This window comes from Schistocerca nitens, chromosome 2 (genome assembly GCF_023898315.1).
Source record: "Schistocerca nitens isolate TAMUIC-IGC-003100 chromosome 2, iqSchNite1.1, whole genome shotgun sequence".
NCBI lineage: Eukaryota > Metazoa > Arthropoda > Insecta > Orthoptera > Acrididae > Schistocerca > Schistocerca nitens.
Window position 1 is genome coordinate 579,329,378 of NC_064615.1, and position 22,353 is coordinate 579,351,730.

The 22,353-nt window shown below is 38.9% G+C and overlaps 1 protein-coding gene across 1 annotated transcript in view; it reads left to right on the plus strand.

Annotated features, from left to right (window-relative positions):
• Positions 1-22,353, plus strand: part of LOC126236635 (ATP-dependent RNA helicase DDX3X) — a 187,738-nt gene that overhangs the window by 106,795 nt on the left and 58,590 nt on the right. Inside the window, exon 11 of the mRNA XM_049946083.1 lies at positions 3,167-3,284. Coding sequence (XP_049802040.1) covers positions 3,167-3,284 — 118 coding nt within the window. The remainder of the gene's footprint in view (positions 1-3,166; positions 3,285-22,353) is intronic.

Here is a 22,353-nt window from a genome sequence, read left to right on the forward strand (position 1 = left end):
AGGTTGCTTTAGATGTAGAGTGTTAAAAATACCCTTTCTGCAACTTCTCCAGTCTTGTCATCTATACTTCTAAGCAATCTTCATTAAATCTGGAATGTTGTCAGAATTTTACAGGGAACTGTGTGGCTCACATACTGTTACTGACGTAATGACATTGCAAACTCAACTTCAATTTTTTTAGTATGCTCTTGTACCAAGACAGTAACAGTATAATAACACTCTTCATGGTACATAGTTTAAAGTTTCTGAATTTCCTAATATAGCATCATATGAAACCAAGCCAAAGGCAAGCCATTCTGTGTTCCATCCATGACAATGTATCTGCAGTGTGTTCAGTTTCTGCACTGTTGCTGCTCGAGACAGCGTAGCAGGATGGTGGAGCAGCGTGCAGTGAGACGAGAGAGGGGAGCCGGCATGCAGAGTTTCTAGCTGACCCTGTGATATCGGATTTGTTTTTACCATAAAAAAGTTGTCTACTGCCCAACATAAGTTAAACAGATATCATCATAAGGGGACACATGTTTTGGGAAATAATTCTCATTTTCGAAAGCATTTGTTGTTACATTGCAGCAAGTTAGGATGTGTGCTGCATTAAGTTTGCATGGTTGTGAAAACTTCTGAATAGTGTAAACAAGCGAAAATTGATTCATTAAAGCTTCGTGTTTGATAGACAATTGGAAAATGGGAATGAAATTTTACATTACAGTACCTATAGAATGAGCAGTAACAATTTCCACTTGTTTGTGTTATAGTGAAGGAGTCAGACTCGGGCAGTGGTTCAGACACAGAAAGAATTACACAATTCATCAAAGTTTAATGAAAAAATACAATTTAAACTGTGATTCTTTTTGAAACCCATCCTGTGTCACTGGCATTTGAGAGGGGGGGGGGGGGTGTTAGAATAGAATCGTGACTGACAGGAGCAAATTTTCTGGTTGCAGGTTTCAACAACAATTTTATAATGGCAACAATAAAAAGTATTTTTTCTTTGCACGTTTAAATTTCAAGGTGTCTGATACATCACATATCTACATCACACTATGCATATGGATTTGAGTGGCAGAGTTTTCCCTGTTTTTGCATTCTGGTCATGTATAAACATCACTTATCACCATTTTCACTTTCATTTACCTGTCTCTTATTAGAGCTTGTGGCAAGAGAGTGAATAATGTTGATGATTTCGTAACGTTTTCTTGATGTCTCATATAAGCTATACACATACACTTCATGCCAAAACTCAGAAGAGGGCCGAATGATGTAAAAATGTAAATACTTAGCCATACTATCTTGAAGCTGTTTCATGTGGTCCTAAGATTTCACAAAAACCATCAGTCAACTCTCATTGAACTCACTAGACAGGATTATGAAACTGTCAATGAAAAGGACATGAGCTACCCATCAGACAAAGGGATAGATTACATATGACTGCCGTATACTGTATTATGTTTTGAATGCGACCTGTTCAAAGTAAAAAAGTGCGTTCCAGGCATTTTAGGAATTTCATAAAAATGGGCATAAATTTGTGATTTATTTTACATTTATTCCTTAAAAGTAAATTGTGCCTTAACCCTTTCAGTGCTATAGATGTGCTGTCCACATGCTGTGCTGAGTGGGACTTTGTTGTGGCTATACTGATTGCCAATTTCTGCTTGCTGAGAGGTGGTGGTCTACCTGATGTGAAATACTTATGATTTTTAAGGAGGCTGTTCATTGAAAAAAAATTGATTTTTGGCTATTTTACAGTGTGATATCTTTGCTTGCTATAGGACTGAATTTATTTTTGTTATTTTTAAGTGACTATAGAGAGTAGATATGCCGTATTGTTGTGTCCTGGCATGGATTAGGGGAAGTGTTTTAGAGCTTAAAAGGAGGTTCTGGTGGGTCTGCAATTTCTGAATGATTAGGAGCACTACGGTCGCAGGTTCGAATCCTGCCTTGGGCATGGATGTGTGTGATGTCCTTAGGTTAGTTAGGTTTAAGTAGTTCTAAGTTATAGGGGACTGATGACCAGAGATGTTAAGTCCCATAGTGCTCAGAGCCATTTGAACCATTTGATTAGGAGCAAATGCAGAAAGACAAACTTCCAGTGATTGCAGGTGATTGCTTGTATCAGTGCCAATCACTGTCACAGGGCACCTGCAAGAGGTGCAGGTTTTTGGTTCTCTGGAGACTCAAGAAAGTAGCCTAAATAAAACTCATTTATTTTATCCAGACGGAACTACTACACTGAATCTGTGTCAAAGACCCAGTGGTGACTTATAACAAAAGTAGCCATCACAAGCAGCACTGTAAAATATGAACATTTGAGCAGCACCCATTGAGAAAAGTGTACTGATCTTTAAGATTATCAAAAAGGATCTTGCAGGTGGGCCTGGTGAGAAACCTTAAAAATCAAATAAATTTGTACCACTTCTTTACAAGATAATTAAGTATTCATTTTTGTGATTGCAGAAGTAATTCTAAACAGGTTTAACAAAAAGTTCTGATTTTTGAACAGATACAAGGCGTTTGTTCTGATTTAATATGAAAACAGATCTCCTTTCTAGAACATGATTCTACTTGTTTGTTCATAACTCATTAGTAATATTGCAAGAAATTGGTGAATTTCTGAATGTACTGACTTATATGGAATTCCTTGTACAGATTATAATATTTAAATGGTTACATACGCAGAAAAATTGAGGCACAGCAGAGTAACTAATGGGCAGTGTTCAGTGATTTTGATGGAGGATAGTGTTTAATAGGAAATCTGAGTGCAGTAACCACAACTGATCCAATTTTCAAATTCAGCACTTATCATTTAGTTAAGAATACACATTCAGATGCTTTGTGACAAAAATGTTTTCGACCATTCACTAATGCTTTGGCCTCTGGGACCATATTTAATGACTAATTAATTTAATGTACCATAGATCTTGTTGAAAAAAACTTTCATTAGGTTTCTTCTTCTTCTTCTTCTCTCTCTCTCTCTCTCTCTCTCTCTCTCTCTCTCTCTCTCTCCATTGTTACAGTGTTTTTTGCTTGTGAACAGAAGCTGCCTCTCAGCAAACTATGCCTTTCGGGCCTCCAGATTTTTGCAAGCAACTATTAGGTCTTAGCCTTCTATATTTAGTTGTAAGAAATAAGTAGCCAGCATCTGTTACACCTCGGATCTTCTAATTTGCAGGTTGCTGGAAGAGGTTTGGATATTCCTAACGTAAAACATGTTATCAACTTTGATCTTCCATCTGATGTAGAAGAGTATGTTCATCGCATTGGTCGCACGGGCCGAATGGGAAACCTTGGTAAAATATATGTATTTGCAATAATGCTGACAGTATGATTGTTGTTATTACAATACTCTAAAATTCTTGCCTATACACATTTGAGTCCCACCTCTGCATGATACTGTATTCAGAAGTGTGTGTGTGTGTGTGTGTGTGTGTGTGTGTGTGTGTGTGTGTGTGAAAGCCTAATTTTCCAAGAACATTTTATTAAAAGTGTAGATATTTGACTATCTCAACTTCTAAATTTATCTGTCAACATTTGTAGAATAAAATAGCGTGAAAGTGAAAGGCCTAAAAAGTTGCAGGGTATTTTAGAAAATTGCAACCAATATTTGAGACAGGGTGTTTTATCACTTGCTAACTTGAGGTTTAGTACACATGTATGGACTTGTGGCAGACATTCCAGTTAGGAAAATGTACCCATTCACTGGCTTAGCCATACCTACAGCCAGCAACAAATACAACAAACTCAGTTCGTGAGCTAACGGGACAGACAATTGCAGTGCCAGAGGTATTAATAAGTGTGCACTATATACTATTTCAAGTGAATTGTAGCTGTCAAAATGTGTTAATTAGTATCCAGTATAGTTCTTAATCAGTTGAATGACACACATACTTGTCAATTCTTTCGTGGATCTTACTCGGATGTGTTCCCCTTTGTTGTGGTAATGTATTAAGCACTAATGTAAGGATGACGATGATTAGCAGACTGTGACCCATCCTAGAACCAAATCCTGGATCAGTGGCTGGTTCCTCTAGTAATGTAAACTCTGGATGTTTTTCAGTGGTCCAGTTGGATGTGTTGGTTGAATGTTTAGGTATCTCATAGTGAGGCCTTGGCTGTCTAAGACTGCATTGATGTCAGTAATAATGCCATTGATGAAGTTTCATCTAGTGAGAAACTCATTGCAATTATCATTCCACATTTAGTAAATGGTGTATTTTTGGTGATCGAATAGAAAGGGAAAGATCTCACAGAGGCTTTCACAGACCAAAATTACTCACCCAACCTTGTACAGAACCAGTGTTACAATACCTCAGCTCTCCTTTCCACCTCTCCCACAGTGGTATTCCACCACTCACCGAAACTACGCAATGTCCTTGTCTGTCTCTACTCCATCCCTGCTCCCAGCCATTTATAAACATTTACAAAAGGTATTTAACTTCGGTTAAAAATAAAGACAAAATTTAATTTTCTTAAATTCTGGTCACCTACTGAATTAGTCTAGCTTAGAATCGCGGAGCGTTAGCAGCTGGGCACGGACCCGGCGTATAGCTGCTATTGCAGTGTTTCAAGCTGAACTTAAATGGTAGCCCTCATCCTGGTGGACAGGATTGTCACGTAATCTTATTTAGACTGATTCCTTGATGACGCTGTCCCAGAAGCCACTGGCTCAGCAAAGCATTTTCGTTTCTTCAAATTGGAAAGTGTATCCCTCATTCACAAAGAAGAGGAAAAGGAAAAACAACTCGCTTTTATCCCCTACATTGGGCTCTCATCAGCCAAAATTGTGAGAATAATGGCGAAAAACAACATCAAAGCAATTTTTCAACCACCTCCAAAAATGAAAGAGTTACTTGGCTCGGTGAAGGACAAATTGCAGCTTCAAGTTCCCGGTATATATAGTATACTGTTAGAGTATGGCCTCTAGTACATTGGTCAAACACAACGCCGCATCTCGCAACGCTGTCAGGAACACATTAGATGTGTACGACTGGGGCACAAGGACAAATAGGCCGCAGCAGAACACAGCCTCGGTGGTGGTGGTGGTGGTGGTGGTGGTGGTGGTGGAGGAGGAGGAGGAGGAGGAGGAGGAGGAGGAGGAGGAGGATGATTTGAAGAAACGAAAATGCTTTGCTGAGCCAGTGGCTTCTGGGAGAGCGTCATCAAGGAATCAGTCGAAATAAGTTTACATGACAGTCTCTTCGACAGGAACGAGGGCTACCATTCATGCTCAGTGTGGAACCCTGCAATAGCAGCTATATGCCGGATCTGTGTTCAGCTGCTAATGCTCCTCGATTATAAGCTAGACTAATGCTGCAGGTGGCTGGTGTTGCCTGGCCGCACACGGCTTTCACCCCCCGCCCCCTCCCCCTCCCACCACCACTACTGGCCCAGTGCTGGTAGGAGGGGTGGGGAGGGACAGCCGCCCTGGTCCACCGACAATTGGCCAGAAGGTGGTGGTGGTGGTGGTGATGAGAATGACTCATCGAAATGTCGCGGATTTTTGACACAGGTACCAGGATGGAAGCCTGAGAAGATTTCATCAACACACTGTTATTATCTGAACTTTTAAAATGATATGATACTGTACAAGAACAAAATAGGAGGGAACCGGGGTAATTAGAACAATGGCCTATAAACAGTAAACCAAGCAAGTTAAGGGTATACTTCATTATGAATATGAAGGAGTGGGACACACTGTTCCGATAACCCCAGATGTAATTAGAACTTAGTTTCAGACTTAACATTATTATTTTTTAACTATTAATGTTTGCTGCTATCATAAGATACAAAGATGAGAAAACTGGAAAAGTCTAAGCATTAATATAAATTTTAACTGAAATATCTAGGTTGTTTTGTTTTGAAGTTTAGCAAGTATTTAAACCGTGTATTAATTTATGTTCTAATTGCCCCGGTCGCCCCTATATTTTTATTAAAGATGAGAGGTACAATCTGCACAATTGTGAACTGGTCAAGAGTACATGTAAAGTGAAGATTTACCAAAATAATTTTGAGGCAGATTGTAGCCACGATATATATATATATAATAGAGGGAAACATTCCACATGGGAAAAATATATCTAAAACCAAAGATGATGTGACTTACCGAACGAAAGTGCTGGCAGGTCGATAGACACACAAACAAACACAAACATACACACAAAATTCAAGCTTTCGCAACAAACTGTTGCCTCATCAGGAAAGAGGGAAGGAGAGGGAAAGACGAAAGGATATGGGTTTTAGGGGAGAGGGTAAGGAGTCATTCCAATCCCGGGATCGGAAAGACTTACCTTAGGGGGAAAAAGGACGGGTATACACGCGCGCACACACACACACACACACACACACACACACACATATCCATCCACACATATACAGACACAAGCAGACATCTCACAAGCAGACAGTGAGATGTCTGCTTGTGTCTGTATATGTGTGGATGGATATGTGTGTGTGTGCGCGAGTGTATACCCGTCCTTTTTTCCACCTAAGGTAAGTCTTTCCGCTCCCGGGATTGGAATGACTCCTTACCCTCTCCCCTAAAACCCATATCCTTTCGTCTTTCCCTCTCCTTCCCTCTTTCCTGATGAGGCAACAGTTTGTTGCGAAAGCTTGAATTTTGTGTGTGTGTTTGTGTTTGTTTGTGTGTCTATCGACCTGCCAGTGCTTCCCGTGAAACTCTGATATTGCAAAATTTACAAAACACTGTTAACTTACCAGGAGCAAATAAACCATGTATTTCAAATTCTCGCACCCTTTCGTCAGCAGTAGCTGTAGGCTTCGGCATTTTCACAGAACACAAGTGTTCGTTGCTGCGTCTAGAATTAAAAAACAAAAAATGCAGATGATAAAAACGAGTATCTGAACGCGGTAACTGCAATAGCTTCGAAGCGATTGAAAAATGTTCCACAAACAAAACAAGTCAAGTGAAGTGCATGCCCACTCTAACTCAGACAACCATGTGCATGCGCAAATCTGGCAGCTTGGCAGCGTCAGAAAAAAATGTTCCGGTTGGATTCTGACTGCTTTCTCTCGCTGCTTTATACACCAAACAGCCACACACCAAGTAGCCAGAAGAGGGAGTAGGTACTGCCTAAACACGATTGCAGCTCTGCGCATGCTGTCGGGTAACTGCTTAAACGAACCTTATTTCAACTAAATTTGAAAACAATCATATGAATATTAAATAAAATTTTCATAAATTAATACACGCAGAAAAATACGCACTCAGCCTTGAATATTGCAATGCTATTAATTCGTGAGGGTTGGCAGCAAGCATATGCAAAACTGTTGTCCTGCCAATGAATAGTCTCTGTAAACTTGACAAATGGCTTAAACACAAGCATGTATGATAACAACATGGTTTGCTTGCTGTCATGGAGTATACCCTTTTCTTTGTTTGGATGATTTGAGAATGAGTTCTGATACATGAAACCGGTCATTAATTAAACAAAAGTAACTGAATTTTGGAACTTTGGCTGCTTTATACATCAAACTGGTTAACTCAAGTTACTGTCCTCTTGTTAATGCAGCGTACTGGAAATCCAAAAAGATGAATTTTATAGTCGTTCGTTTCCGTCGCAGAAATTAATGCTGTCCTTCAAGGTACCTGCCTCGCCATCCATTTGGGACTCGTCACGTATTTGGGACTTAAATATTTATTTCATTCTTCGATCTTTAATCAGACAGAAATGTTAACATCATTTATTGCGTAACTTATTTGGATTACATGTTAGGATTTTTTCCTGTACTTTTAGTGTAAAAAGTGGTAGAGCCGTAAGCTCAATGATTGATGGTGTTGGCAGTGTTCGCGCCCACTTCCTTCCAAATACTTGCATTACATTTATAACAAAAGACCCAGACTGTGTTGACAATGGTACGATAGAAAGAAGTATATTAGCATGCAGTGGAACACAAACCTACATATATTCGTATCGTAAACCACGAAACTATCCGTTACATTACAGTTTACTAATTAGGCTACTGTCTGAAGTCTCAATGATCACATTTCTTCAAGCCTCATATTGTTGCTGCATTATTATCCACATTTGATGAGCAGGGTGATGTGTTTATTGCGCCGTTGCTTTGAAACGGCATACTACAGCACATACACTACAAAAGAAATAAATAATCGAAATTCACACAGTGGTCATTCGTATGTGCTCGCAAAAGTCGATAGTTGAAAGGCCACTAGTCATGTCATGACAGTGTGGCATTTAAAGAGTAAATATGTCACTGACATCATTAGATTTATGCCACTTCTTACAAGGCCACAGTGACATTTTGTTGAAAAACGCTGATTTTGTGTTACTTACTTAAGAACTGCTGAATTCGCGTTATTTCCTTAAAAACCATCAAATTTGCGTTATTCGTTGCATTATCATTTAAATGAATTTTTCTTGTCCGTATTTATGGCTTATACCCCTGCAATAGACCTAGATGCAAGACCTGTCCCTACATCCTCCCACTACCACCTACACCAACCTGTCACAGGTGTCAGCTATCCCATCAAAGGCAGGGCGCCTGTGAAACCAGTCATGTGATCCACAAACCAAGCTGCAACCACTGTGCTGCTTTCTATGGACATACCAACAAGCTGTTTGCGCACACGAATGGCCACTGACAAATTGTGGCCAAGAGACAGCTTGACCACTCAGTTGCTGAACACGGTCCCCAGTGTGATGTGTTTCGCGTAAGTGACTGCTTCACAGCCTGTGCCATCTGAATTCTTCCTACCAACACAAACTTTCCTGAACTGCATCGGTGGGAACACTCCTCGCAATATAATCTACTGTCCCTTATCTGCCATGTCTCAACCTTTGCTAGCCCCTGTCTTTATTATTTATTTATTTATTTATTTATTGATCCGTGGGACCAAATTAAGGAGCCTACTGTCCCTTATCTGCCATGTCTCAACCTTTGCTAGCCCCTGTCTTTATTTTTTATTTATTTATTTATTGTTCCGTGGGACCAAATTAAGGAGCCTACTGTCCCTTATCTGCCATGTCTCAACCTTTGCTAGCCCCTGTCTTTATTTTTTATTTATTTATTTATTGTTCCGTGGGACCAAATTAAGGAGCCTACTGTCCCTTATCTGCCATGTCTCAACCTTTGCTAGCCCCGTCTTTATTTTTTATTTATTTATTTATTCATTGTTCCGTGGGACCAAATTAAGGAGAAGTCTCCATGGTCATGGAACGAGTCAATACATGAAATTATAACACGATCGTAGAAACAGATAAAATGAAGCGTTTGGGCTACTGCTAAGATTTTGAGTTCTTGTGGTAGCTTATTGAAAATTGATGCAGCAGAATAGTGCACTCCTTTCAGCACAAGAGTCAAGGAAGTGCACTCCACATGCAGATTTGATTTCTGCCTAGTATTAACTAAGTGAAAACTGCTAACTCTTGGGAATAAGCTAATATTGCTAACAACAAACGACATTAAAGAAAATATATACTGTGAGGGCAATGTCAGAATTCCCAGACTATTGAATAGGGGTCGACAAGAGGTTCTCGAACTTACACCATACATAGCTCGAATAGCCCGTTTTTGAGCCAAAAATACCCTTTTTGAATCAGAAGAATTACCCCAAAAAATAATACCATATGACATAAGTGTATGAAAATATGCGAAGTAGACTACTTTTCGTGTTGAAGTGTCACTTATTTCAGATACTGTTCTAATGGTAAATAAAGCAGCATTTAGTTTCTGAACAAGATCCTGGACCTGGGCTTTCCACAACAGCTTACTATCTATCCGAACGCCTAGGAACTTGAACTGTTCCGTCTCGCTTATAATATGCCCATTCTGTCTGATCAAAATATCGGTTCTTGTTGAATTGTAAGTTAGAAACTGTAAAAACTGAGTCTTACTGTGATTTAGCATCAAATTATTTTCCACAAGCCACGAACTTTTCATGAACTACATTATTTGATAATGTTTCAATATTACACACAAGATCCTTCACTACCAAGCTGGTGTCATCAGCAAACAGAAATACTTTTTGAATCACCTGTAATACTAGAAGGCATATCATTTATATAAATAAGAAACAGCAGTGGCCCCAGCACCGACTCTTAACAGTGCCCCATTGGGACCGAACCTCACTACCACTCTCAATATTGCGGAGAATTACTTTCTGCTTTCTGTTCTTCAAGTAAGAGGTGAACCAATTGTAAGCTACTCCCCTTACTCCATAATGGTCAAACTTCTGCAGTAATATTTTGTGGTCAACACAGTCAAAAGCCTTTGTTAAATCAAACAAAACACCTAGCGTTCGCAACCTTTTATTTAATCCATCCAAAATGTCACAGAGAAAAGAGAATATAGCATATTCAGTTGTTGAACCGTTTCTAAAACCAAACTGTACATTTGACAGCAAATTACGTGAATTTAAATGCTCCAGTAACCTTGTATATACAACCTTCTCGATAACTTTAGCAAACACAGATGGCATAGACGTAGGTCTATAATTGTCAACATTATCCCTCTCTCCCTTTTTATCACTACCAAGTACTGTAATCGGTCGGGAAACCGATTACTCCTAAAGGAAAAGTTCCAGATATGGCTAAGTACTGGGCTAACATACATAGAACAATACTTCAGTATTCTGCTAGATACCCCATCATATTCATGAGATTTCTTGGTCTTTAGTGATTTAATTATTAACTCAATCTCCCTCTTGTCAGTATCATGGAGGAGCATTTCAGGTAACAGTCTCTGAACACTTTTTTCTACGAGCGCTATATGATTCCCTGTTGGTACTAGGTTTCTATTTAGTTCACCTGCTATATTCAGAAAGTTATTATTAAATACTGTACATATATGTGACTTATCAGTAACACAAACATTTCCACTACGCACTGATTCTATATCCTCGATCTGTCTCTGCAGACCAGCCACTTCCTTTACGACTGACCATATGGTTTTAATTTTATCCTGAGACTTAGCTATTCTATCTGCGTACCACATACTTTTTGCCTTCCTAAACACTTTTTTAAGCACCTTACAATACTGTTGTAATGGGCTGCTGCATTTAGATTTTGACTGTTTCTAACTTTTGATATAATTGCCACTTTGTTCTATAGGATATTCTTAGCCCTCTAGTCAGCCACCCAGGCTGCCTGTTTGTGCTAGTACCCTGTTTTGAAAGTTGTAACGGAAAGCAACTTTCAAAGAGCACGAGAAAAGTCTTCAGGAAAGCATTATATTTATTGTCTAGTGTATCAGCACTATAAACATCTTGCCACTCTTGTTCCTTGATAAGGTTTACAGAGGTCTCTACAGCAACCAGATCAGCTTTCCTAAAAAGTTGATAACTATATTTAACATGTGTTGCAGCACAAAAATCTTTTAGAGTTAAAACTTGTGCATCATGATCTGAAGGGCCATTCACTTTTTTGCTAACAGAATGCCCTTCTAGTAATGAGAATAAATAAAAATGTTGTCTATGGTTGTTCTAGTGTTCCCTTGCACTCTCGTTGGAAAGAATACGGTTTGCATAAGATTATATGAATAAAGGAGGTCTACCAGCTTTTCCTTGCACAATCACTTAATAAATTAATATTGAAGTCACCACATATAACTAACTTTTTGTATTTCCTATAAAGTGAACCAAGAACCTCCTGTAGATTTAGCAAAAATCTGGTGAAATCGGAGTCTGGGGGTCTATAAATAACAACAGTTAGTTTAACTTCACTAAATTTAACCACACCTGCACAACATTCAAACACCTTTTCAGTGCAGTACTTTGAAACATCAATTGACTCAAATGGGATACTATTTTTCACATACATGGCTACTCCCCCACACCGCAAAGAGCTCCTAGAAAAGCTGCCAGCCAACCTGTATCCTGGTAAAGGAAGCCTCTGAGTTATCTCCTTATTTAAGAAGTGTTCAGATATACCAATAATTTCGGAGTCATCATCTATAAGCAGTTCACTAACTCTATCTCTAATACCTTGTATATTTTGATGAAATATACTAATTCCCTCATTACTCGGATACATAAGCTTTGTCGAAAGTGGTTTCTTTGTTAGAAAGACTTCCCTTAAGCAGGAATACCTATCAGCTGACTTCAATCTAAAAAAGGTGCAGCTCTAACACCCACTAGTACAGGAATTTTCCCATGAGTGATCTCCCCCCCCCACCTATGCTGTCACGTATAAGCTTTGCCAACCTCCCCTTTCCATACCTGTTGAGGTGCAGGCCATGTCTAGTGAAACCCGTCCTGCTGATAGACTCCACAGACACCACTGAAATGTGACTCATGCCTTCTGTCATCAGCGCACCCCCAAGTCTCATGTTATTACACTTGATGCCCACCTATCCCCTTCTGTCCTCCCACTCCAGCAATACACATTGTTCTATTCCACCGACGCACTCGCTAGTCATTTTTCATTTTCCTATCCTCTAATTCTCTCCTTTCCTGCTCACCTTTCCAACACCACTATCCTCCCCCCAAATCTCTGTGTTGCAGCTAGCTGCCATACCCTGTACCCATCTGCATGCTGCCACAAGCAGCTTGTCATCTTCCCCCTCCCTGCCCCAGCCTCCTCCTTACCACCTCCACCTCTCCACATAGAAGTTCTGAGACATCCGCTCGCCTGTTGTTTAGCTGCGCTTGTTTGCAAGACTACGGACGGACTCTCGCCACACCTTATCATTTGCTCTAACTGCAACAGATGGCGTTTCAATATGCAGAACACGACCACTTAAATAGATGTCAGCGCTTTTGGCGTGCCCCCCATAGCATTTGTACGACTAATTTGCTTTAGACACAACAGAGGACAGTACTGTGATTTATCAGACTGTAGTTTTGCACCTTTCGGCGGGACTTACTTCGCTTGTTTATGCATGGTGAATTTACGTGTTTTGATGGTATGTTCAATGCCTTTTGCTTGAACCGGAAATATGGGACGAAAATGAAGTATGGAAAGTTTCATCTCAATGTCAGTAGAGAAAGTTTTGCAACTCCTTATGTCGATCGCAAGAAAGCATATGGTGCTAAACGGCAAGAGTACCCAACAAGACTAAATGTGTCGTCACATTTACCAGATCAGTGGGAAAAGTACAAGACTTGCATAGTCTGTGCTCGTAATGGTGTTACAAAACAAACTAAGTTGTGTGCAAGGAATGCAGTGTAACTCTTTGTGATTACCTATGCTTCAAAACTTACCGCACACAATTTCAGTAGTAAAAAAACTGTTAAACCTTCTTTTGACAGAATGTATTAGTATATCACTATTGTAAACATCTTTATTTGTATATACATTTAATAAAAACACCCCTCACATAATTAAGTGTAAATATTGCAAATAAATACCCCCAATTCTTCCAAAGACTGGAACAAAATAGAAAGCCGAAAAACAAGTGTGTTGGAAGCATTGCACGTGGAGAGTGCACCAGAATCATTCAGCACCTAGCGCACGGCGAGTGGCGCGACCGCCATCGTTGCGCGTACAGTCAAAGGATTAATACACCCTGATACACACTACAAATGTACTATTTTATTATGCAGGGGCCTGAAGATGGCATAGGAATGCTAAACTGGTAGTCAAAATAAAATATCTCAATTACATGGCTGTTGGCGAATTTAATTGATAATTACATGCTTTAATGTACACAATAGGATAACTGACAATGTCTAAAACCACAATGTCTAAAGTCAGAGGACAGTAGACTGCAATTCCCGGTTTGAAACTTCTCATCTTTACGAGGAAATAAAATTGCAACTGCCACTCTCCAAGCAGGTTCCATGCCAGCTAAGGTGCTAACTATTACAATGCTACACATAAGTGTTTGGTTTAGGTGCACAAAGACAAGCAGGTGAAGTCTCCCAATTCTCAGTACAAGTCACTCTTAATGACTTTTTAAGCTGTAATAGGATCATTCATTCTGGTTCTGAGTATTTTAGACTGCATGATGAACTGTGGCGTAATTGTCTAGCTATGTGGGAAAGAACTTGGAAATTTATTGTCGTGAATCTTGAATAAACCAAGCAGCTTATTGGCAGCTTCCAGGATGTATACAGGACAAATCATTCCACCTTTGACTGTGTGACCATACTGGATGGAGCTGTTGAAAAGGTAACACAGAGAACATGTGGTGTTCTTCCACAACAGACACAAAACACAGAACAGAACTTTGTTTTTTTCTGAAGCCGCATTCGAGCCTCCATCTTCATTTATTGTCTTACATTTTTAGGTACCGACTTGATCACATTCTATCTATAGCCAGGGACATGAAAAAATGGTTTTATTTTGTAGCCATAGTCGGTATCACTTTTTGCTGGGTTTGGTGTTGTTTTTATGCCCAATTTCGCTAAAATTTGTGTTTAGTCAAAATTTATTACTTTTTACCAAATTCGGCGCTGTTTTCATCAGCTTATCAAAGTTTGTCACAGGTGAAATGAACCGTTGTTTTAAGGCTACACAAATATGAGCTTGAAGGTATCTGAAGAAATTCAGTTTCACCTTTGAATAATTATCATTTACGAATATTAGTAAACTGCTGTCCTCAGAATTATAACACCTTTGTGTGGCAAAATTAAAAATTATCTGATCCCTCTTTAAAAAAATCACTGATTTTGTGTAATTTGGCTAAAAACCGATAATTTTGGATTATTTCTGCATTGTTGTTTCCACAGAATTTTCCCTTCTCCTACCGATAGAGCAAGATATAGTCCATACAAGGGATTTCTTAAGAAGATGACCTTAATTAAAATAGCCATTAATTCTATACATTCCACTGTTTGAAATCTTTCCTTGTTTTCTTTTTGTGCAAACATTTATCCAGTTAGGAAGCTTCCTCCATACTTACAAACTAATCAGCTGTAGTTGCAATTAATACTGTATTTACTCGAATCTAAGCCGCACTCGAATCTAAGCCGTACCTGAAAAATGAGACTCAAAATCAAGGAAAAAAACATTTCCCGAATTTAAGCCGCTCCTGAAATTCAAGACTCGAAATTCTAGGTGAGAGAAAAGTTTTTAGACCGCCCCTCGAAATCGAAACGAAGTTGGTCCATTGTAATGTGAAACACAACTGAGGTTGAATGGATGAAGATATAGCTACAGTAGTTTGGTTTGAGTCGTAAGCTTAACAGTTAAGCTTTACCAAGTAGCCATTGCTATGCGTCAGGTGCTCCGTCCGTATTTCGCGTGCTTCGTCTGGTTTGAATCGACTGCTTATTTTTCTTTGATCTGATAAGTGCCGTTCTCTTTGTTATAGGTATTTATGTCACTCCTAAGCTGAAAATGCATTATTGTACTGTGCCATGCATTGTTTGCCACATTCTGATAATGAGTGTTTACGGCCTGTCGCTGCTCGCAGCATGGCTTGCTTTTGTGCGCGCTACCAAGGCTTACAATAAAAAAAAAAAAAAAAAGAGGAATTGTCTCATAAGTGAAACAATGGCAAGAGACTGCTATTTGTTGTTACTTACACTGCTCCTTTCTTTGATAATGATCAACAGGAACCAAATAATAGACTATGTATGATAGAAGATGTTCCGAACGAGAGTTTAGTGAAAATTTTTTCTCTGTTTGAAAATCTTTGCAGACACCTCTGTAGTACATTATATTCTGCACAGAAATTAGTCATCTTAGATTTCCCGTTGTATCACTATTCAGCATAAGAATAATACGAATATAAACATGACCTGATACGTATATTCTTCCGCGTTTGCTGTTGTCTCACTCTGGTTTCATAGTTTATTAGGCAGACTGGATTTAAATTAGATAGCAGCAAACACGAAAGAATACACGGCGTAATGTTTACATTCTTCTACCTTTTCTTTTAATTTATTCACTGACTCAGAGGTTTTGGCACCAGTATTTATCTTTGTGCCTGCCAAGCATACCTGTTAGTCTTGTGTAGTTCGCGAACGAACTAGTTCGGAAGAGCATTCCCACAGGCGAACTACACGAACTTGTTCACAGATAACCTCGCTACTTCGTTCATTCGCTCTTTTTCGAAGACCGACTGACAATAGCGAGACAGAGCGAGAGCCCGCAGTAGGCTAGTACCTAAAATGTGTAATGTAAAATGACTATCGTCATGTAACAATGGACTTCTACAATGCGATGGTGTGGAGTACGGTAATGTGTATCAGTTGATTATAGGGTTACTATGTTTTTGTTTTAGGCTGTTTATTACGATGTCATCAAAAAGGAAACATAGTTCCGTGTGGACACACATCACTGAAGACACAGATGAAAGAAAAGAAAAATGTAACCACTGTTCAACATTAATAAGTATTGCAAGAGGCTCAAATGGAAATTTAACCCGGCATATGAAAACAAAACACACTTTAATCCTAATAACGATGGAAAGGCAACCACCGATAATTCTAGTTTAAATTCACTGCAAGCAAATCAAACTACATCCTTATTGCAGAATGTTATTTCGGTATCAGCCTCCCAACAATCAATGAACCAATATATTCAAAGACCACCGTCAGTCCGAAAGGTTGAATAAATAGACATACAAGTTGTCAAGATGGTAGCTAAAGGGCATCACGCTCTACGAATTGTGAAAGAAAAAGATTTTCGAAAACTGATAGAATTAGTTTCTCAGTGCCCAAACTACAAACTTCCATCAAGAAAAACGTTATCGGAAAATTTAATATCAAGGGTTCACAATGCCATAATGGATGAAGTACAAAAGAAGGTGCAAGCTGTATCTGCGTTCTCTCTCACAACTGATGGTTGGACGTCGAGGAATAATGAAAGCTATATAGCCATTGTAGCCCAGTTTATAGATGAAGAGACTAAACTTCAGTCGGCATTACTTGGTTGTATTAATTATAAAGAGCGGTATACCAGCCGAAACTTGTGCAATCTCATGAAAGACGTTATGACAGACGGGCATATTTCCCACAAAGATGCTGCTATTGTTAGCGATAATGCTGCAAATATCTTATCTGTTGTCAGACTTGGTGAGTGGCGATCAGTCTCATGTTTTGCCCACTCTCTAAATCTTCTTGTACAAGAAGCTACTAAAGAAATATCTGACGTTTTGGCGCAAGTTAAAAATATTGTAGAGTTTTTCAATCGTAGTACACAAGACCAAAAAAACTGATTGCTACACAACAGCAAATGCATCTGCTCAAACAGGACGTCCAGACCAGCTGGAATTCTACTTTTAACATGCTTCAGCAAATAATGAAGGTAAAGGATGCAGTGATTGCTATGTTAGAACTTCTGCGCTCTGGCCTAACAATAAAAGAAAGTGACTGGCAAGTAATAAGAGTTATGCCCTTATTTAGTACGTTCCATGAAATTGCGGTAGAAATAAGTGCTGAAAGAAATGTGACTTTGTCAAAAGTTATTGTGTTATAAAAAAAATTGTCGCTGTGCAATCAGTTGTCAAGAAAGGCATGGAAGACTGTTTTAAAGATTTAGAGAATAACATTCTGTATGCCGAGTGTACTATTCTGGACCCCCGATTTAGACAGAGAGGATTTAGAAATCTGAAAGCTTGTGAAGTTGCAATACAACACCTCAAAAATAAAGTTGGCAGAGTGCAGTTACTTCAGAGGGAGAATCGCTATATTTTAGTGGCTAACCCTATTGCTAGCGACCCCTCAGCGTCTTGTTCTAGTAGCAGCAGTAATGAAAATAAAAAAAAGACTCTATATGGGACAAGTATGACCAAGAAATAAGAAAAATCACTAGACCAGATAACCAACTTGCTGCTGTTATTCGCAAACTCGATAAATACCTCAATGAAGAGTATTTAGATAGAAAAAATGATCCGCTTGAGTGGTGGCACGTGTGTCGTCAGTTACATCCTCATGTATATGCATATGTGTTAAAGAGATTTTGCATAGTAGCGACATCAGTGCCCTGCGAACGCGTTTTTTCGGCGACGGGACAAATCCTTAATGAATGAAGAACACTGTTATCAGGGAACAAAGTTTCCAAATTAATGTTTTTACATAATAATATGTAAATTTTTGTAATATTTCACTTGAAAATTAGAAGACTGATTATTTAAAGAATGATAATGCAAAACACAAAAAGTATGCTTTAGAATACGATCTCACTCAGGAGTCATAGTTATTTTTTCTATGTCTAATTGTTTGGTAACAAGTTATAAGTGTTAGTGTTTCTTCTGTTAATGGTAAAGGTATTATTGTTTGTGCCATATAGTACTTAACCTGTACCTAAAGCAGAAATATTTTTTGTTGGTTATTTCCAAAACTTTAAAAAAGTCGATTATTTATGAAAGTGTGTGTTAATTAAAAAAATAAATAAATAAAATAAAAAAAACGCATTCTGTAAGTAATATTCCTACAATGAACTGCTTGATAAGTAAATAAATATATTTTAAAATTAAAATACTAAGAGTGCGCTGTATGTAAAGTACAGTAGTTGACTACCCCATTTTACCCATTTGTGTAAGTAACTGGTTTATTTGCCCTTTCAAAGTCTAATTATTCGACATAAAACTGTAATAATACAGGCATTGGGAACACTGGTCATTATTTAAAAGACTAGCATACTGAATAAAAGAGTATGTGCAGTAGCGGTAACAAAGCTAGCTAACTGTCTTTCTGGAAATCAAGATGGGAGCTAACAAACTAAAAGAGCGACCTAGTTCGCGACAGAACCACGAATTAAACTGAACTTTCCCAGTCGCGAACTATTATGCGCAAGACTAATACCTGTGTTGCGCTACATAATTTGATGGCAGACGTTAGTTTTGGCGACACCTACCAACATTTTTCAGAACTTCTGCTTACTTTGCACTTGATTCTAAGCCGCAGGCCGTTTTTTGGATTACAAAAACCGGAAAAAAAGTGTGGCTTAGATTCGAGTAAATACGGTAGGTTGGACACAGAACCAAATCTTTCTTTCTTTTCTTTTTCTTTTTTTTTTTAATATATATATATATATATATATATATATATATTGGCGACACCTACCAACATTTTTCAGAACTTCTGCTTACTTTGCACTTGATTCTAAGCCGCAGGCCGTTTTTTGGATTACAAAAACCGGAAAAAAAGTGTGGCTTAGATTCGAGTAAATACGGTAGGTTGGACACAGAACCAAATCTTTCTTTCTTTTCTTTTTTTTTTTTTTTTTTTAATATATATATATATATATATCTGCTTGTGTCTGTATGTGTGGATGGATATGTGTGTGTGTGCGAGTGTATACCTGTCCTTTTTTCCCCCTAAGGTAAGTCTTTCCGCTTCCGGGATTGGAATGACTCCTTATCCTCTCCCTTAAAACCCACATCCTTTCGTCTTTCCCTCTCCTTCCCCTCTTTCCTGATGAGGCAACAGTTTGTTGCGAAAGCTTGAATTTTGTGTGTATATTTGTGTTTGTTTGTGTGTCTATCGACCTGCCAGCGCTTTTGTTTGGTAAGTCTCATCATCTTTCTTTTTAGATATATTTTTCCACGTGGAATGTTTCCCTCTGTTATATTCATATCATAATTTGAACCCAACAATGACGTTTGTTATTGTCACTGTTACATTTCGAAGTCTTTTCTGTCGTCTTATTTCCTCCTTCTGTTTTTGCCAGTAGTTTCCCTTTGTATTCACCTTCTATTTTTTACCGTACTCCACTATACAATTTTATCCCGCCGATATATACTCAACAATACGTAATAATACGTAACCCACTTCCAAAACATAACCAAAAAAATTTTTTCTTCCGCTACTGCTAAAATCCACCGTTTCGAGTTCACAAACATTTCCTTTCAGCTATTAAACAACCTTTTCGGCTAGTTTTAATAACTTTTGCTTTATTTCGATTTCCGTTTTTTCACATCACCGATCATTTTTAGCCGCTTCCCACAGGTTTTAACGTCATTATTTCTCCACCAGACAATTGTTAGCCTCATTTCCATAATCTGCCACCACCATACCACTACTTTTAATACATCCTCACGTAGTTTTTTCGAAATTTTCCCGAATTTCTCCACCCTTTAACGTGTTTTGGCGGCAACACAACCACCTAACTTTTATGCACATCGTTATCTACCTACACCATTTCACCACAGGATCAACATAACCCAGCTCCAACCAACCCCTTTTCGCCTCTTTTCACACCAGATCTCCATTTGCTTTCTACTTCACCCTTATCTCTCCCCACATATTTTTATATTAATTTTCATTTCAGCCTCATGTTACACTTTCGACCTTCTAGTACCATGTCACCCGCACAACACCCCCACAACGACCCCATTAAGTTTTATTTACATTCCCTCCGCAGACATGCCTTCGCCCTAGCCAGATTACGCTCCCATATTCTATTTTCTCAGGCTTGTCTCACATTTGGCATTACCCCCAAAGGCCTCACACTTAAAGTTCCCATCTCTGGCTGCAACCCTTCAGATGTCTGCTTGTGTCTGTATGTGTGGATGGATATGTGTGTGTGTGTGTGTGTGTGTGCGAGTGTATACCTGTCCTTTTTTTCCCCCTAAGGTAAGTCTTTCCGCTCCCGGGATTGGAATGACTCCTTATCCTCTCCCTTAAAACCCACATCCTTTCGTCTTTCCCTCTCCTTCCCCTCTTTCCTGATGAGGCAACAGTTTGTTGCGAAAGCTTGAATTTTGTGTGTATATTTGTGTGCTTTTGTTTGGTAAGTCTCATCATCTTTCTTTATATATATATATATCTTGTGAATGTGATTACCTTTCACTGTTCTCCCCATCTTCGGTCCACAACAGTTGCTGTAAGATGCATTGCTCTCGGCTTTCATCTCATTGAGATTTCTTGCATCATTTTGTCAGACAGTTGACTTGGTTACTACAGCTAAGACATCACAAAGCGAAAGGATTCAAGACCCTCAACATTTTGGTGCCTCAGTCATAGACCACCAGGAACACATCAGCTCCTGCAGTATTAATCTTGTATAGAATTGTGGAAAAAACACAGTGTATTTTAACTTGCCCATTGTATCTGAAAGTTATCAACTGTATTTTCTGTGAGGAGACCAGCCTGCTTTTAGCTTTCAGAACCAGCCTTAATTTCTTTGTGTGCCGAGACCAATCAAGCAAACACTTGCCTAAGGTGGCATCTGCTTTTGATGTGCCAAGCATAAAATGCCTTTCCAGTTTCCCTGTCAGTAGCTTTCACATTCATTTTTCTTTCATCTACATCCACATGTGTATTCTGCAAGCCACCGTTTGGTGTGAGACAGAGGGTACCCTGTACCATTACTAGACATTTCCTTTTCTGTTCACTGGCAAATAGTGACGGGGGAAAAAGACTGTCTATTTGCTTCCGTATGAGCCCTAGTTTCATGTCTTATCTTTGTGGTCCTTAGTGGAATGTATGTTGGCAGAAAGTATAATCATTCTGTAGTCAGCCCTAAATGCTGGTTGTCTAAATTTTCTCAATAGTGCCCCTCAAAAAGAACATTGCCCTCCCTCCAGTGATTCCCATTTGAGTTCCTGAAGCATCTCTCTAATACTTCCACATTGTTCGAATCTACCGGTAATAAATCTAGCAACCCGTCTCTGAATTTCTTTGATGTATTGCTTTAATCTGACCTGGTGCGTGTCCTAAATATCTGAACAGTTGTCAATGGTGGGTCACTTTACTGTCCTATATGCAGTCTCCTTTACGAATGAACCACACTTCCATAAAATTTTCTCAACAAACCAAAGTTGACCATTTGCCTTTCCAACTATAATTCGTACATTTTCATTCTATTTAATATTGCTTTGTAATGTTATGCCTAGGTATTGAATCGACATGACTACTAATGCTGTATTTGAACATTATGGGTTTGTTTTTCCTACTCATCTACATTACCTTAAATCTTCCACATTTAGAGCTAGTTGCTGTTCATCACACCAAATAGAAACTTTGTGTTAAGTCATTTTGTATCCTCCTCCAGTCACTCCATGCTGACTCCTTCCCATACACCTCGGCATCATTGACAAACAGCCTCTGACTGTTGCTTACTCTGACTGCCAGATTATTTATGTATATAGAAAATAGCGGTCCGATCACACTTCCCTGGGGCATTTGTGATGATACCCTTGCCTCAGGTGTACACTCGCTGTCGAGGACATCATACTTGTTGTGTTACTGAAGAAGTCATAGAGCCTCTCGCACATCTGGGGAACCTATTCTGTATGCTTGTATGTTTAATGGTCAGCAGTGTCAAATGCTTTACAGAAAACTAAGGATATGGAAACTGCCTATTGGCCCTTCATTCATAAGAGAAGTGCAAGCTGAGTTTCACGCGAGTGATGTTTTCTAAAACCTTGCTGAATTGTGGACAGAAACTTTTCCCTCTCAAGGCAGTTTATTATAGTCAAACTGAGATTCAAAGATTCTGCAGCAAACTGATGTTATGTATATTGGTCTGCAATTTTTCAGGTCCATTC